The sequence below is a fragment of the Frieseomelitta varia genome, unplaced genomic scaffold (assembly GCF_011392965.1).
Source record: "Frieseomelitta varia isolate USP_RPSP 00005682 unplaced genomic scaffold, Fvar_1.2 scaffold_231, whole genome shotgun sequence".
NCBI classification, from domain to species: domain Eukaryota; kingdom Metazoa; phylum Arthropoda; class Insecta; order Hymenoptera; family Apidae; genus Frieseomelitta; species Frieseomelitta varia.
The window spans coordinates 296,342-314,090 of record NW_025109959.1 but is presented as its reverse complement, the minus strand read 5'-3'; the positions used below and the strand labels follow the sequence as shown (position 1 = coordinate 314,090).

Here is a 17,749-nt window from a genome sequence, read left to right as displayed (position 1 = left end):
TATACACGCAGTATTTCACACTCTGATAAGGACAACGTATACACTTTGTTGCCAAAAGGAAGCCGTATTGACAGGTGAATGCTCGACTTAATTACTTTTTTGCTTATTGAAAAATATCTCTTAGCATCAAAAACGATACACACCTGAAACGCAATAACCTTTATAAATCCATTAATGTTACAGGTGGTTTATTATATCTAACTCCTTCATAGAAAAACAAAAATGTTTTATCTATCAATCTGTATCATACAGTCAAGGCACGTCGACCATTTTGTACTAGCTGAACTATAGGTAGTAAGAAATCGTAGAGATGTGGTAACGCATGAATCGCTTGGTGGGAATAACAGTATAGTACATATCAGGCGCGTACTTGACGAAATTTGTTCAACACGAATACTTATCTACTGGAAAATAAAGATTTGTTTAAAAAAAAAACATAGTTCGAAAGTCGAGGAAATTAAACTTTGCTTTTCAATGTACGTTGCATTTTACTTGATACTTCGGAACGTTTCACTAAAATTAAAATATTTATAAATGTATTAATATTGCTAAGTGCTTAATGTAAGTTTTTAATAACGCTCATACCAGATTCAATTGTTAACGAATTTCAGAAAAAATCTTTTTATTAAATTTAAAAATTAAGATTTCAGCAAAGAGCGTAAAATCACTTGAAACATATATAAATAATACTTTTTCTTTCCGAATAATTTTAATTACCAATAGTTTCATTTGTTAAGTTAGTTTTATTAATCCGGATCAAGTATATGTAGAATATTTATTTATACAATTAAGTTAAGAAAACAATTACAATATACGTACGATCATTTGTTATACATCATTATTATAACGATATATTAATTGTTTTATGTTCATTATAATAAATATATATGAATAAGAAATACGTAAAATTAAGACTAATTTTAAATTTTCGATTAATATTAAAACGAATTAAAAAATTCTTTTCACTTTCAACACTCACATAGAAGTGTATTATTTTCTTATATTATATATTATTATAAATATTATTATAAATATTATTTATTATAAATTTTATGTATGTGATATCCTATCAAATTCAAATTAAAATATCCAAAATTAAAATTTTGAATTACAATTCACGGAAATAAAAAATAATCGTGATCGGAAAGGACTAAGTGGGAGAAAGAATGATGTAGCGTAGAGCGGTGAGAAAGAAAGGGAATGAATCTTTCAAACAACCTGCAAATAGGGTAGTGTACGAGTTTGTGGTAGGTACATAACCTCTATTCTCGGGATCCGATTCGCTTCCAGTTTCGTGTTTTCGATGCGTCTTGTAAAGATTCGTAAACCTCGCTCGAATAATTATCGCACATGTACATTAATCAATTATAAAAAACAATGATGTTTGACATATAAAACAAGTTTGCAAAGATTGATTTTGTTTGAAAACCAATCTTCCTGTATGAAGATTGTATTTTCTGATCAAAGAATGAGCGATCGAAAGTATAAAGTACAATGAAATAGTTATGTTGCCTTCGACTGGTTACTTTAAAACTATTAACTGTCCATTTTACGAAAGTGGAGCGTGCGATAGACCTTACTGTCATTTCAAGCATGCGAAGCGAGGTAAGTCCCTTTGTTGTCTGACTTTCTCTGCATCATAGATACATTACGTATGAAAATTTTTACATTTTTCGGCGAATTTATTCCAGTTTCATGTCAAAGCTTTTCTATCGCGAAATATCGATTTATATTGAAAATATCAGTTTACGAATTGTTCTAGAAGATGTTGGAATTACCACAGAGACAACCGAGATGGTGGAAAACCATTCCACGGGTCAAGTTGAAGAATCCAAAGCTGCTACAGATGGAACATCAGAATCAGACGTTTTGCAACAATTAGTAACAGAAGCTGTCAAAAAAGTCCTGGCTAATCGAACTGTTACAGATGTAGATAATAAATTTTCTTGTGAGAACGTTGTTTCTCAAGTAGTTGAAGGGCTAAAACCGACGTTAACCTCTGGATCATCCAGTACAGTAAATAATGTTACGACCAACATAGTGGAAGAAAGTACAAATACACCAGCATCGGTTAATATGCAACCATGCGTTTATAATCCAACACCAATCGCAGAATTAAAGAAACGTCATATACCAATAGTATCCTACATGCCAACCAGGAAACGTACAGTAGCTGTGAAACGTAAATCTTCTCCAGATGGAGTTAAACCATGGTTAAACATAGGCAATGAGTCCACAGAACCTCAAAGCGTTGAAATTAAATACAAACCTAGTGTAATCACACCTGAAGCTAGGGACACTATGCAAAGTTACATACCTACGTGCAAATCAGAGTCTACTTCATTAAACTCATGTAAAGATGGTAGTTCAAGTGAGTATTTACTTAAACTCAGGGAAACTTATTATCCAAAGAGTAAAAAGAAACGGGAAGAATATGTTCCAAAAAAAGTGAAAACTCCATTAAAAACTGCTGATGGATTGAATGAATCTACACTAGATAATTTTGGAACAAATCCAAATATGATAGATGAGGTGCTCATACATTCTAAATCAACTTCTGATGTAGAGTCTAGCAAGCTATCTCAAGATTCTTCTATGGATATTGAACCAAAATTTTCTGATGATGAAGAAGAGGATAGTAAGGATGATGATGACATAAGTAAAATTAGTACTACAGCCATTGAGTTTAAGACCTTAGAACAAAATAAATCTTATACTAGTGCAAAAAAATCTGATTGTTTGAACAATATACAAGATGTGCATTTTCCAAAAACAATTGAAAGCAATGAATGTGTTAATAAAGAAAACCACAATGAAAAGATATTAACACATAGTAATACTCTGATACAAGAAATGTTCCCTAGTGAGGAAAGTTCAAAATCCTTACAGTGTGAAGAAAGAAATGTAATAGATTCGAATAAAAATAGTGTCGAAAGTGTAAAGGAATATAAAAATAAGGATAAGAGCAAACATAAAAGTCACAGTACATCACACAAAAAGTATAAAGATAAGCATAAATCAAGTAAGAAATCGCATTCTAGCTATAGTAAAAGTAAAAGTAAGAATCATTTGAGACACAGAAGCAAAGAATCGAAAGATAAGAAGCGTGATAAAGATAGGAGTAGACACAAACATCAGGAAAAAGATAGAGACAAAGAAAGAAATGAAAGCAAACACAAGTCTAGTGACAGAAAGGATAATTATAGATCTGAAAAACGCCATAAGTATTCCAAGAGTTCTTCGAAAGAACACTCTAAGAACAAAAGTGATAAAAATGATAAACATTCAAAATCGAGCTGTAAATTAGATGAAAAATATGCGGAAAGTAAGGAAAAAAAAACTTCAAACTCTTTAAAAAGTGTTCAGCTGAATTTCATGGATGATAGTGATGAAGAGTATGATGATCATTATAATAGTATCATTGATAATGTTGATATAACTTTCAGTACATCTGACTCAGATCATGATGTGCAAGAAGAGTGTTTAAAAATATTTCAGGTATGTGTAGTCAATGTAATGATTTTATTGAAATTAAAAAAATTTTAAAATAACAATATAAATGTGTATATTTATTTCTCTATTGTTAATGTTATAAGGAATATCAAGTACCAGAACGACCAAAGACAGCAGAATTATCAAAAGAATCATCGATGCAGCAAGAAAAAGAAAAGGAACAGACAGAAGAGGTTGGTAAGAAAAGAGTAGCACATCCTTCAGCAGCTACATGTGTCACTAGACAAATTGGAGTTAATCAACAGCCAAGAAAATTAATAACTGCACAACAAAAAATGTATGAAAGATGGCGTCTAATGCGCGATGCTATAGCAGAAAAAACAATTTCTGCAAGCAGTAGTCGAAACTATCCTGAAGTAATAGGAACAGCGAGCAACAGCGAATTAAAGTTAAATGGAAATGGTACATAACTTTTTTGAGAAAATATTTATATGAAGATATTTTTTCAAGTAGAAGTGAATTCTGTTATATTAATTATCTATATGAGATTTATTTTATTCGATATTTATGACAGGTCGTGTCAGAATTGCTCATGTACCATATGCTAAATCTCTAGCAATAGAAAAAAAGAAGGTAATAGAAAATGTAGGAAAGTCGGTAGAATCAAAAACAATAGACAATTCTAAAACAGCTGCACAGACGGCCAAGAGTGGTGTACGCATTGCTCATGTTCCGCAAGTGGTTCGTAATTATTGTTTTAGAATTAATTATAAGTATGCAAAGTTATATTATATTATATGTCTTGGTCGTGCTTTAGGTTCCTCAGTTAATTCGTCCCGAGCCATTACAAGTAGCCACGCAGAAATTTCCTTTGAATGTTCGTCAGTATTATGTGAATATGATGCATGATATATGTGTGTTGATTTACACAAATGCCGAAGATGCAGCACAACGTGCGGTTAAAGAAGAATATGCTTGTCATGAAAGATGCAAAGCATTAGCCGTTTACAAAAATTCTTGTATGCTTGCTACTCATAGACTGAGAAAGGAAACTGATCAAAATTCATCTGTGGATAATAATACAGTAACAATACCAGGTAGTAGTACAGTGTCACATGAAGCAGTACTTGCTGGGAAAGCTAAAGGTTCCTGGAGTGTTCTTAAAACAAAAAGATCTGTTATGGAATTTAGAGGTCCAGCTTTGTATGGTATGTTAAAAAAATGGATACTGACGGAACAACAACTTCGAGATAATGGTTTTCCTCGGCCACATCCAGACGGTCAAAAGGTAAAACAAGTGAAAAATGTTTAAAAATAAAATATTTGTAAAAATGTTTATTTTTTTATATTGCTGTCCAAATTTTTTCAATTACAGGGTCGTGCCAAAGTCTATGTAACTAATTCACGAAATGTTCTGTCAAAAATACCTACTGAAAGAATTTGTAGTCGATGTGGTCAGACTTATATGATTGATAAACAAGGATTTGCTTTGCAACCACAAAACTGTATATATCATTGGGGCAGAAAATTTACAATTAGAGGTGAAGGCAAATATAGTTGTTGTCAACAATATGGTTCTGCAACTGGCTGTTGTGACGCAAAAACACATGTATGGGATTATACAGATTATGAAAATCTTCGTGGTTATGTAAAAACATTGCCAAAAGGTAATTCATAAACGTTTATTTCTTTTTTATTTTCAATTTTAGTTTATATGTATTTTATTACTTCTTCTTATTATCATTATTATAATTAAGATGCATCAGCCGAGGAACAAGGAGTATATGCACTTGATTGTGAAATGTGTTACACAACTCAAGGATTGGAATTAACTAGGATAACAGTCATTGATGAGGATTGCAGTGTAGTATATGAGTCGTTAGTCAATCCACAAAATCCAATAATCGATTATAATACCAGGTGAAAAAATATTAAAATATTTCTTCTTTTTTTTTTTCTAAGAAATGTGTGTGAATATATGAGAATTATTCTATATTTATTTATATGAATATATGAGAATTACTCTATATTTAATTTTCATGAATAATTATTGTATCATTGAAATCGCGTATACAGGTTTTCTGGGATTACAGAAGAAAATATGAAAGATGTGACAACAACGTTATTGGACGTTCAAGCGACATTACTGACCATGTTTTCAGATAAAACTATATTAGTGGGTCACAGCTTAGAAAGTGACTTCAAAGCTTTGAGACTCTTACATGATACTGTGGTCGATACAAGTGTGATGTTTCCGCACAAAAATGGATATCCACAAAAGAGAGCGTTGAAGAATCTTTGTTCCGAATATTTAAGAAAACTCATCCAAAATGACGGTTAGTTTAGAATCATCTACTTATCTATTTTTTATTTACGATATCATTTAATGACGACATTCTATTTTCCTTGCACATTACGGTTTAGGATGAAATACAATATCAATTCTCCTATAATTAATTTTAATTCTTGTTATAGTTGGTGGACATGATAGTAAAGAGGATGCTATCGCTTGTATGGAATTAATTCTTTGGAAAGCAAAGGAAGAAGCAAAATTGCAATAAACGAATCTACAAACACTCAATCAGACTGATTTGTGTACAGCTTATGGTTTTGTGGTTTATAAAATGATAATAATCTTTTTTTTTTAAATTAACTTATACGTTGTATTATAGTTTTTCATGTATAAATATGTGATATACATATGACCGATTAAGTTTAGAATCGATTATTACATAAATCATTGCTCATCTTCGAATTTCATTCATTATTTTATAATAGGTGCATTTTTGTTTTTTTCGTGCGTTCATACTTTTATAAGATTTTGTGGTAATTATTTACAAAGCAATTGATCCTACCGATTTCAATAGCTTTAAGATATATTAGCAAGGTCAACATGCTGAATAATTTTCTGTAGATATAAAACTATCACTAGACTTCAGTTTCAGAAATAAAAATGAAAATAATTTTATACATAAGTAAGTGTTTTGGAAATTCGAAAGCGATATATAATATCACATTATTATATATAAAACACTCATTGTCAGATGCATAATGCGATATCACTTTATCACCTAAATATATATATATATATTGAATTGGGTAAATATTTTTTTACAGCATTACTTCTATTTTTTTTGAAACTCGGGTGCATTTATGATAATGAAGCGTGCACGAAAAATATCATCTAATTTAAAACCAAGTTGACGGTTATATACGTGAAATTATTTAGAATTTTCTTGAGGGCACATTTTAAAGTTATTGAAATTGGCGAGGTATCTATAATTACCTTTCAAATTGACACTAGTAATAATGTATTATAAAATTTGATAAAAAATTATAATCATTTTTATTATTTACTGTCTAAATCAAACCTGTATCTAAACCAAACCTGATCCAAATGTAGCAAAATCCTTAGAAAACATGTAGTAAGAAATTACGTAGTAACAAATATTAAAAGTACTTTTGTGTATGTATGTATTGAAGATCAAGGCTTGGTAGCAATTATATCTGCAGACGATGTTACACAAGATGTTAACCTTGGCAACATATCTCAAGGCAATTAAAATCAGCAAGATCAATTGTTTTGTAAATAATTACCGGTTTCGTCATTATTGCGCTTTGAATTTTAAATCATTTAAATGTAAATAGAACAGTGCAGGAGTACATGCGTTGCACCACAGTTTCTTTAGTTTCCTGCGAAATTAAACAAGATGTAAACTTATTTTTGGAGGTTACAGAACTTGCAATAAATTAACTTGAATATTTTGTATACGTTGAAGTTTTTAAACTTCTTTTGTCGTTCAATAGTAATATTTTAATTAAGACTTCGTAGACTAGGAAGTGAATGGTTATGATAGAAGTGGAACAGAAAGATTAGGATAGCGAAGAAAAGAATCTATACGATAATATAAGAAAACATTTGATTTTTTTCCCCTTTTAATTCAATTTTATTATATAAAACTACATCGATGTTTCATTCAAATGTGCGTTCAATCGCTTTGTACCAGCATGACATCTCGATTTTAATCTCACCATTCGAAAATGGCTAACAATCCTTTTGCTTGACTTGTTCGATCGAACTGAGACAGTTTAGAATGCGTATACTTTGACGAAGAACAGGTACCATGACGTGAATAAGCGAGCTAGTTATTTGCGTCTGTAGTTCATAGTAGCTCGCATGTGTTTTGCCGTCGTAAATCTATTTTCAGTAGCACCGTATTAAAAAATAATCATCATGACCTTTCTCATTTTCTTCTTAAAATTTATCTTGTTCAAATTTTAGTTTTTGCCTCTCTCTTCTCTCTTTCACGTTTTCCCTTTTCGAATTTCTTTTCCTTCACTTCGGTTCAAGCTTTTGAGAAAGACTCGAAGGAAAATATTTCATAAGTTCCCGTTTCATAATTTGTTGGCACGTATGTAAATATATCCATATCTATTTAAAAAACATAAATTCATTTAAACGATACCGGTTGAACAATAAAAGTATTTTTCTCCGAGTTTTCCGAAAACGGAACGTCTACTCGCATTCTCAATTTGTGTCTATGCGTGTAAAAGGAAGCGTTTTACTTTACATTTTTCGTTTGTGTTGGGTAAAAAATAGTCTATCCGTCCCCTCGAAACAAACATTATTGTCAATATATATTTATAGCCTAATCTTTCAGTGTGAATTTTCCTACTGGTTTTTACAATGTTTCTCAAATTTTAGGCATTATATTGCGTTTGCGTACGCGTGCCAAGAGAAAAAGAGACAAAATATCGTGTTTCAACATATGTATATGTGTAATTGTTTAGTTGTACGGCGATATCTCTAAAGAAAATTCCTACGGTGAAAGATGTGTAAACCTGATTTTCATTTCGAGGCCTCTCGAATCGCTTTGTGTGTACATAGTGAAAATACATTTCGCAGTGTCGATAATCGGCTAACTTCGGTGGAAGACTCGCGGAATTATGGAGCTAGAGCAGTTGTGTAACTATCATAGCGACATACCGACTTCTACAATGCCGCACTGTGACTGATTTTATTGAGTGATCGAGAATGCGCTAATAGATATTACAAGGAGAGTCGGTCCAGAGTGCCGCACCCTCTTCATCTTGTTAACAAGTTATTCAAAGCGTTCAAAAATAGTTCGTATGGACATTACTCGATATTTAAATTATCTACTTAATTCCCATGGTACACAAAGGCAACTATTCGAAGACACATGCACATTGTATCGACGTTACGAATTATTGTTAGGTTTACATATGTATTTCGTTAAGTTCGTGACATATGTATAAATACGTATGTGTCGTTAGTTACTGACAGACTAAAAATCAGTGTGATCAATCTGAAACAGTACTTTGAATTTCTTTCTTCGTATCCCAACTCTGAGACACTTTTCCCTTTGTTTCTAATCAAATTTTTCGCGAAAACACGGATTGCTCGTCGATTTAAATTTCTTTACAACTAGGGACTATATTAAGATCTCGCGTATGCATAATACATAGTCCAATTATGATAAACTTATTTTCTCAACGACTAGATGAACGGAGGAAATAATATCACGGGATTATAATACGAGACTAAATAGTGAATCGAATCGAATAGAATAAAATTCGAGTCAATTGGAGCAGAAACATTTCGGTTGAGAGGGTATGCTTGTCTAGTTAATCTGATTATCGCGAAATATAACATGTATATATCGCGAAAGCATAGCCTCGTCAGGCATCCGCCTTGATACATATATATTTTTTCGATGTATTGCTTTCTTTTATTCGTAAAAGAAAAACCTTGCCATATGCTATACTAACAAAGCGATTAACTAACTTTTAACTTTCTTTATGCAGGGTAAAAACATGGCGTATGTAACGACGACAATAACCACGGAAACTATGACGACGACGACGACGACGGTGACGAAGATGATGTCGATGACGATATGATGTTGTCGATAACGATAATATCAATGATGATAAAAACGACGACGATAACGATGCTGATCACTATCGATGATGACAATGGCGATGATTTTTTTTGTTTTTAAGAGAGAGTATTTTGTACGATGTATCCGATAACGATCGTCGTCTTATTGGAAATAATCGAGAAAATCTTTGCACTTTATTAGAACGCAATTTTCACGGAGCGATCGTTTGATCAGAATCTTGATCTCCGACGAGATAGAGGAATTGGAAAGCAATTGCCAATAAACTAATGCCTAACAAATCTCCCATTGCCGTCAAATACGGAATTGCCGAATTGTCGGGATCGATTTTTCGTTTCCACATCCAATGTATCATTATGTAAGCAATGTACAGGAGAGCAGCAACCTGCAGCATGGCGGCACACAAGTAAACGAAAACGAAGAGTGGCGTTAGCGAAGTGTTGCCGTCCTTCATATAATTAATCAGGTAAATGAAAATTATATGGCCTGGTATAACCATCGCCATTAGAACTCGTGTTGTTCTCGCGTGCATACCTAAGAGGCAAGAAAAAAAAAAAAAAAACAGGAATTAATTCAAATTCATGTTAATAGTAGATGATATACATCAATCGACCGATGAATATTAAAACACATTTATTACTATTCATTTGAAAATTGTAACAAGTTTTGCTTCGTTTTATATTTTACAGATGTTGTTACGGAGTATTATAAGACATGATGTATGAAAAACATAATCGTGTAACTCAGATCACTGTTATTTTTCTTAAAATAATATTCTTTCTCGTATTATAAAAATTCATTGAAAAAAAATCTTTTTCTTTTTCCAAGCTTTTACAGTCGCGTATTAATTCAATCACGAAATTGAAAAATTGGAATAAATAACCAAAAAAATAAATAAGTTCAAACTTTTAAAATCTTAATTTACACTATTATGATCTTTATTTTGCCATGCGGCGACAAGGCATAAGAGGATAGTAGCGAAGTGTATTAAATATCAGCAAATGTCTTAATAATCATGATCGGCAGCGTAAATTTCAGTTGTTACATAATTTTATTTTACCTTTGCCAAAGAAGTTAGCAATAGGCGTAATGAAGATAACAGGATGCGTGTGACCCGGTGGAATTAGAAGTGTTCCTAGCTCGGCTTGTTTGTGAAGGGCTGTCGATATCCTGCTTGCCTGCACGGCTACCAAATTCCCGCCAACGCCGTTGATCACCGGTTGGAAAACGGTCAGGTTTTCGAATCGCGACACCATGAATTCGAGTATTAGACCACCGCAACTGCTCGGCCAACAACAGTGGTCGTTCGTGTTCACTTTAATAGTCGTTTCGTGCCCTCTTTTTCTTGTTTATTTTCAAGAGTCGTTTCTTGGCACTCGTAAGTATCATTTAAACGAAATGGAACATCGGTACTCACCTGCTGATCAACATGGCAATCATTACAGGAGTCCATCCGGAGTAAAGGACATCGTTGGTGTACTTGTTTCTCTTGGCGATCCATACCCAGAGCGGCGTGATGAGGATGTAACAAGCAATCACCAGGGGCGCGACCCAATCTTGCTTATTTATCGATTCGTAGAGAATCGTCGATATCCAAGAGAGTAAAGCTAAGGAGGTGATGTCGCCGAGACTCGCGGCGATCGGTGTGGCGACGTTGTCCGGGTTTATGTGACAGTGACGGGAGAAAACAATCACACCTGCGGTTATCAATCCGAGGACGAATGATGCCAGAGACGCGGTAACGAGGCTGCTTGCACACAACAGGTATGCATGGTCTAGCGAGATGGTACCGTTTCGGAACGCTCCCATGACGATCGCCACCACAGAGCCCAGAAATCCAACCACTATCGCCTGGCACTGCCGACACGAACTGATCTTCTTTACACAAATATCACACCGTACGGCAGAAGTAATGACTGCATAAAAAATATTACTGAAAAGCTTGGCCATAGGAATAGGGGGAAAATAAAAATGAAAACTACACGAGAAGAACATAATAAATCTACTTCTATCAATTCTCTGAATTTTGGCATCATTTGATAGAGGGAATCCTTGAAGATTAGCTTATAATATTCTCGACACGTTCAATATATATGTATTTAGTGTTAAAGGTAAATATAGGAAAGTAACTTGGAGTAAAAATATAATTTAGAAATTGATCTCCTATAGAAATACAATTTAATATGTTTTTTCCTTGTGATTTTCAAATAAGAACATATTGTTCGTTTTGTCCATTCAATCCATAATTTTTTGATCAAATGTTTAAAGAATATTTTGTGGTTATGACAAATATTAATAACATTTCAAAATGCTAACGTAGTTTGTCTATTATTTGAATGCTTTTGATATTTTTCCAAAAGAGTGGCTCGACAGTCAAGCTAATTGAAGCAAATTAAAATGAAATTTATTAAATAAGTAAGAGATCAGTAATAATAAATGAAATAAAATGTGCAGAAAGAAATGTACGTTTCGGCAAAAAAGTGCTAGAAGCGACATTTGCTCTTGAAGGTCATTTACCGTTGTCGCGTTGAACATATAATCAAATAAAGTTGCGGCGCCAATGATAAGGCATCTGCGAGTCAGTATAGATATTTGACATGGAATAATTTTCGTGACGGTAAACGTAAGTAGCGATGTGTCGAAAATTCTTAGGATTCTTGTGAAAAGGTCGCTCGGTTAATGAAAACCAAATAAACGAAATATACAGGAGATACAATAGAGGACGTGGAAAAATTAACAATAATATAAAATAACTGAAAGAAGAATTAGGAGGAAGGGGGGAAAAGAGATACATAGAGATAAAGGAAGAGATAGAGATATTAGATTAGTGATAGAGATAGAAATAGAGGCAGAGACAGAGAAAAAGTGACAGTGTACACTGAGGCAATATTTGCGGATAGAAAACGAGGAAAAATCAAAAATAGAGTGTGAATCAAAACTCACTTGAATCAAAACGAGATTTCCAACGATCATGTACCATTGTTGTTTCGGCGTGTCCATGTGTCCGAGATTTGCCTGAGTCGAAAGGCGGGACGCGAGAGTCATTTCCAAATTCCCTTTCAAACCTAACAGTGCTGGCACCAGAATGATCAGTTCGCTCACTTTCTCAAACACAACCCAGTGCTGTGGAAAAAAAAAAAAGAAACAAACGTCACACAGATAGAAAAGATCGTGAGCAATATCGATCGATGAAAATAAAGAGATTGATCTCGACTAGAATGAAAGAAGACGATTCACGGAATGTGAGTACGAGAAGAGAAAAAAAATGTGTTCATACTTGAACCAAATCTAGAACCAATCCAGCTCCAACCATGCCTAGGCCGGCAATAAGAAACGGTATAAAAACTTGGATAGTGATCGCCAAGTACGATTCGAGGGGTTCATCCTCGTTTACGCCGTAAATTTCAGCGACGACGTCGGGAAGGCGGCCGCTATCGGTGGTTCCCTCGTCGAATATCGGCACCTCGACGCAATCTTCTTCGGCGGATTTGTCGTCGGGTTCGGTGGTGGTGTTCACCCCGACAACGGTGTCCATCCATGCGTTCGCATTCGTGCCCGTTCCCATAGCCGTCACCGCGACCATGTTCGTACTCGTGGCCGAAGTTGTGCCCATGATCGCGTTTCCGATTGTTGATTCTGAGATAGTGCGCGAACGAGCACGAGCTGACATTACCCTGTGGGAAGTTTGCTTTTCGGAAAGCAGAGGTTCTTGACATTGATCACTGTTGACGAGAGAAAAGAAATTAATATAAAAAAAATGTACATCATACATTTGTACGAACACGCTTGCAGCGTGTATACGTATCAGTACGGGAACTTTTATGAATGCGAAAATCGAATTTCAATGCAAGAACGTAATCGAATCGACAGTTATGTCTTCTAATTCTGTTAGAGGTAATTCGTTAAAGTTCATGGTTTACGTGATTCATCGATTCGTAATTTATTTATTATCGTGCACGACTCGAGGGTGTATAAGTTGCGCATGAGTTGCAAGTATGATTGAAAATGAAATAGTGTTAATCGTTGAACATACTTTTCAATTTTGGCTCCTGTAACATCGATATGGGCGTGTTTGTCGGGAGGTAGTCGTACCGGATGTTGATGCACTTGGTCCTCTATCATCTTCTACTGAGGACCCCGTGCGACTCGCTGCCACGGATATATAGCCATTCTCCTTTGAGAATGATAACGCTTGTCTAAATGTTCGCTCGTTGGAATTGTATTTCAGGACAAGAATCGAGCAAATTACGTAACCAGCGAGGGACGATATCTCTAAGCTGATTCGCTCGGAACAACTGTAAGGCACGTCGAAAATTAAAACACGTTGGCTTTCAGTATCGCAATCAAGTTGGATTTGGCGTTGCGATTTCTGCAAGCTGCACTCTCGCTCGTACCGAACTATTTTCGATGATTCGATCGGAACACACATTATACTCGACACGTTGTCTATTGCCGGTTGTTACTTTCGTTATCACTGTTCTTCCTTCTCTATCCATTTTGACTAATTTTTCATTGCCTCATTTATCTTTGTCATTAGTCATTTTGCAAAAAAATGACCGACCGATCGTTCTATTGAATCAACCTACATTTCGTTTGTGTTATATCACGCAAGAATATGATCATCGTTAAAACGATCCTGATAGTCAAGGCTAATGATAATTTCATACGAAGAAAAAGCTGAACGTTATTTGATTATTGTTATTTGAAAACGAAAAATATTTTGATACATGATTTATTCAAACGAACGTGTTTTTCAGGTAAAAGTTCAAGCAGAGATAACACGACAAATTTCCGCAACGTTTGTTTTCGGAAAACGTCTGAAATGAGAGGAAGGAAGAAGAACACGAGAAGAGAAAGAGAGAAGGTGAACAATCCCAAAGTACATTTTGCCTTTGATTGTAAAATATCGATTGGCGTCCCCTGCTGTTTACGTAACGGATGCATTTCGATAAACGAGAAATCACATGAACTTGAGAAAAATATTATAGAACAGAGGCATGCTTGAAGTGTACATTTGATACTTTGGCCATACCTGTACCTCTGTAAGGGGATCCTCGATGGAGCGTCGAATCTCGGCCAGATTCATAGACTCGGAAAAATCTGATTTTCAACGTTCTTAAAACTGTGTCGATTCTGATAAAAAAGAAAATCAACCGTCGTCACGCATTTGGTGGTGTAAGCCTGGTGGCCTGGTGCGAGGCCGTTTCACGCTATGGTTACATCGCGACTGATCTCGATCATGCATCACGTTTGTCTCCTTAAAACTCGCTTAGGACTTTTACCGGGAACATACGCTAAACGGAGCAAGCGCGAATTTATCGATCGCCAGTCCAAGTAAACCTTGATTGCTTGCCTACCTTACCGTCTGCTATTCATCGCCTATCTACCTGCCTGCTTTTCTGCTTTCTTGCTTGTCTGCTCAGCTGCCTGTCCGCTTACCTGCCTGTCTGCTCACTAGCTCTCTCTCTCTCTCATTTCTTTTCTTGCTTTATTTTTCAGGTATTTACTTGCGCTTATCTGTTCATACGCGCAATTACATATCTGTACGCCCGTTTATTTGCAAGATTATCTTTTTCAAACGTACGTTTCCACTTGATCTCTCCTTCTCTCTGTCCCTTTCCTTCGCTCTCACTCTCATCCTCCTTTCTTCCATCGCGTTACTTTGCTCGATTGACCTTCGTGCAAAGAATCGCTTCCTCAATTGATTTTAGATTTAATCTCCCATCGAAATTCGATTTTCTATTATATAATTGGCCGATCAATCGTGATACCGGGTAGGATCACGTAGTATCGTACAATTAACTGTTTGAATATGTCAAACGTGTTAGATTTATAATTGAATTGCAAGTGATCGTTATCATCGACGAAATTACGAATTTTACAATTTTTTTGTCTCGACTCGATATTGATCAAATCTCTAAATCGTAGGTACCGATTAGATCATTGTATGTATCATTAGATGTCTGTCTGCGTCCAAACGTAACATATTTATCGTTTCAACGTAGGTTTCCACGATCGTATTGTATGATCCGAGATTATATCTTGAAAATGTTTATTTATGATTTCGTTTATATACTGTGTGTGTTATATCTTTATTGTGCTATATATTGTTATCTACTTAAAAGACTGGTTATATAAGATCTCTTACAATTAGCCGTTCACAAATTAAGTGGTTCACTTTGACATTGAGTTTCTAACTATCAAGCATCGCGGTGTTACAACTAGCCTTATGTATTTTACTGACCGAATACTTTTCTTACTCACGTAGAATTGACTTTCATACGTTGCCTACGAATTCTATTTTCTTCCTAGATACATTCGTTCAATTACAATTTTAGTACGGTAACTCGCTCCAAACATATCTCGACACGAATGATGTTGACATCGCAGTTGATCTCAAACACGTGGTACAGATAATTGCAAGCTTAAAATTACAACTGTATGTACAAAGCGTGGGAACTTCGAAGGATAAATTACAAACTTCTGATATAATTACGTGTCTTGCTCATCTTTTTCTTCGTAATTCACGCGAATGGATGGAAAAATCGTTTCGTTCAATAAACATTGAAGCGTTCGCCACAGATTGAAGCAATAAAGATCACGCGAGAAGACATGAATGACATTTTCAAGAAGTACTGAATAGAAAACGAAATAATTTAAAACTTAACGACACGAATGTGCAAATGAGCTAGCTAATAACAAAACAAAAAAGAAAAAAATAGAATGGAAAGAATGGAAGTAAAGAGATAAAGAAAAAAGAGAGAGGAGAGCCGAGGGTGATTACTATTATCGTAATTCTGATACGTTATGATATCACGTGTACTCAAAAGTGCGATACATCGTCTTCGCTCGTTCTACACCCACGCAACATATGTTTCTTAAAATCTAGCCTTTCTCAAATCGACGTCTGACTGTTTTATAAAATACCATAACATCAACTGTCTGTAGATGTGTACGCGTATATGAATGAAATGATAGGAATCGAGGATAAAAATGACGTTCGTCTCACTGGCAATGTTTGGAGCAGAAATATCTGAATTACATACAAAAATCAAATAACTATGTACGATCGGAAATCGAATATGTCCTGCAACATTCGTGCATCGGGATTTGCAAACATTGCCGTTTAACGTTAACGGCGCGCGAGTACGAAGCACTTCCGTAACATATTCACAAATTGATAAATTACTCCACGTGTTTAAGTTCGACCATGAGGAGCAATAACTTAACATACGTTTTGATACTTGGTTCCCGTGACCCGCGAGGCGTGCATTCAATCACATCTCTTTCGTTTATCATGGAAGGCCAAGAGTTTCGCTCCTTTGTCCCTATAGTGTCCTCGTATCTCATGACAAAGGGATAGTAGATGGTGTCGTAATTATACTTACACACGGTTGTATCGCGAGGCGGAACGGTAGTAAACAGCAGGGAAATACGTAAGAAGAAAATAGATCACGAAACAAACGATTCACGCGTGGCGAGCTAAGAATGTGCTTTGCAATCGCGTTTCTTCACACCGCGTTCAATTGCGTATCTTTTCCTTTTTCTTTTTCTTTTTTTTTTTAATTTCAATTGAAACTTAACGTGTTATGAAAATTAATGGCCAGTACATAATTGTTACTTTGATAGTTCTCGTTCTGTTCGACTATCCTTGATAGTTACTTCGTAATATTTTTTTTTTTTTTCTTGTTCGTAATCGACGATAAGTAAACTATGAATGAAGGACAGAGTAACGAAGGACGTTTGTATCTACAACGTTCGAATAGGGTACGATAAATGCAAACGAGAAAGAATGACACGGATCCGAGAGAAGATGTAATGGACTCGGCAGATTTTTATTTCTTTGATTGTCTTTTTCGTTTGGTACGTATTTAGTACAAGGCAATTCAAAAGAAATATAGGAACGGATATTCGACCGGTAACAGGTGACACTCTCTCCCTTTCTTCTTGAGAACTAGAAGCTACCGCGGCGAATGCAGGGAGGTCAGTACGAGAACAGTTTTAGAAAACGACTTAATCAAGCAACACGATAGATAAAATCTAAAAGGCTCCGCCGAGAACGAGGCGATAGTTGGCACTGACAGATCTAACTATTTCATTGACGGAGACAAGCTGATGTGCTTCTCAACCACAGCCTGGTCGTTTCGTTTGTACGTTGTGCGTGTGCGAATCGTTGACTAATGTTGATGTGCACGTGCACGCATCGCGATGTATATTCGTTGAACGCACACGCTCAGATGCCTCGCTTATGCGATTACGCTTACAAACCTTTAAGCCCTATTCGTAACTCGATCGTACAATATCATACGAAAGAAAGACACCACTGTAACAGACCAAGTAGAATTGTGCTTAACTCGAACCATATTACAATTTGA

General features: G+C 35.1%; 2 protein-coding genes across 9 annotated transcripts; one reads left to right on the top strand and one right to left on the bottom strand.

Annotated features, from left to right (window-relative positions):
- The first annotated feature begins 1,127 nt into the window (after positions 1-1,127).
- LOC122527744 (RNA exonuclease 1 homolog) lies at positions 1,128-6,807 on the top strand. Of its 3 annotated transcripts, none has more exons than XM_043652194.1 (9): positions 1,128-1,605; positions 1,766-3,498; positions 3,597-3,915; positions 4,028-4,194; positions 4,271-4,741; positions 4,829-5,120; positions 5,211-5,373; positions 5,530-5,789; positions 5,929-6,807. In XM_043652194.1, the coding sequence occupies exons 1-9, from the start codon at positions 1,506-1,508 to the stop codon at positions 6,012-6,014; spliced, it is 3,591 nt and encodes a 1,196-aa protein (XP_043508129.1). In that variant the 5' UTR covers positions 1,128-1,505; the 3' UTR covers positions 6,015-6,807. The 3 variants fall into 3 exon arrangements, with proteins under 3 accessions (XP_043508129.1, XP_043508128.1, XP_043508130.1); XM_043652193.1 differs by having other exon boundaries at positions 1,763-3,498; XM_043652195.1 differs by having other exon boundaries at positions 1,136-1,247.
- A 579-nt stretch (positions 6,808-7,386) lies between these two features.
- Positions 7,387-17,731, bottom strand: LOC122527747 (solute carrier family 41 member 1-like). 6 transcript variants are annotated; one of them, XM_043652202.1, is made up of 9 exons: positions 16,609-17,731; positions 14,732-15,049; positions 14,407-14,507; positions 13,408-13,548; positions 12,652-13,096; positions 12,318-12,497; positions 10,792-11,231; positions 10,435-10,655; positions 7,387-9,908 (listed from the first exon to the last, which is right to left on the bottom strand). In XM_043652202.1, exons 4-9 carry the CDS (start codon positions 13,494-13,496, stop codon positions 9,568-9,570), a joined length of 1,716 nt encoding a protein of 571 aa, XP_043508137.1. In that variant the 5' UTR covers positions 13,497-13,548; positions 14,407-14,507; positions 14,732-15,049; positions 16,609-17,731; the 3' UTR covers positions 7,387-9,567. The 6 variants fall into 6 exon arrangements, with proteins under 6 accessions (XP_043508137.1, XP_043508139.1, XP_043508140.1 ...); XM_043652204.1 differs by lacking the exon at positions 14,732-15,049; XM_043652205.1 differs by lacking the exon at positions 14,732-15,049 and having other exon boundaries at positions 16,763-17,731.
- Positions 17,732-17,749: the final 18 nt, after the last annotated feature.

What these genes read in the sequence shown, in the direction of transcription:
- LOC122527747 (XM_043652202.1), bottom strand. Translation starts at nt 13,496, where the DNA reads ATGATAGAGGACCAAGTGCATCAACATCCGGTACGACTACCTCCCGAC. An exon ending in ACAGGAGCCAAAATTGAAAA is followed by an intron (nt 13,097 to 13,407) that starts GTATGTTCAACG and finishes TCTCGTCAACAG; the next exon opens with TGATCAATGTCAAGAACCTC. An exon ending in TGGTTCTAGATTTGGTTCAA is followed by an intron (nt 12,498 to 12,651) that starts GTATGAACACAT and finishes TTTTTTCCACAG; the next exon opens with CACTGGGTTGTGTTTGAGAA.
- LOC122527744 (XM_043652193.1), top strand. Translation starts at nt 1,506, where the DNA reads ATGTTGCCTTCGACTGGTTACTTTAAAACTATTAACTGTCCATTTTAC. An exon ending in TTTCAAGCATGCGAAGCGAG is followed by an intron (nt 1,606 to 1,762) that starts GTAAGTCCCTTT and finishes GAATTGTTCTAG; the next exon opens with AAGATGTTGGAATTACCACA. An exon ending in AAAACTCATCCAAAATGACG is followed by an intron (nt 5,790 to 5,928) that starts GTTAGTTTAGAA and finishes TTCTTGTTATAG; the next exon opens with TTGGTGGACATGATAGTAAA.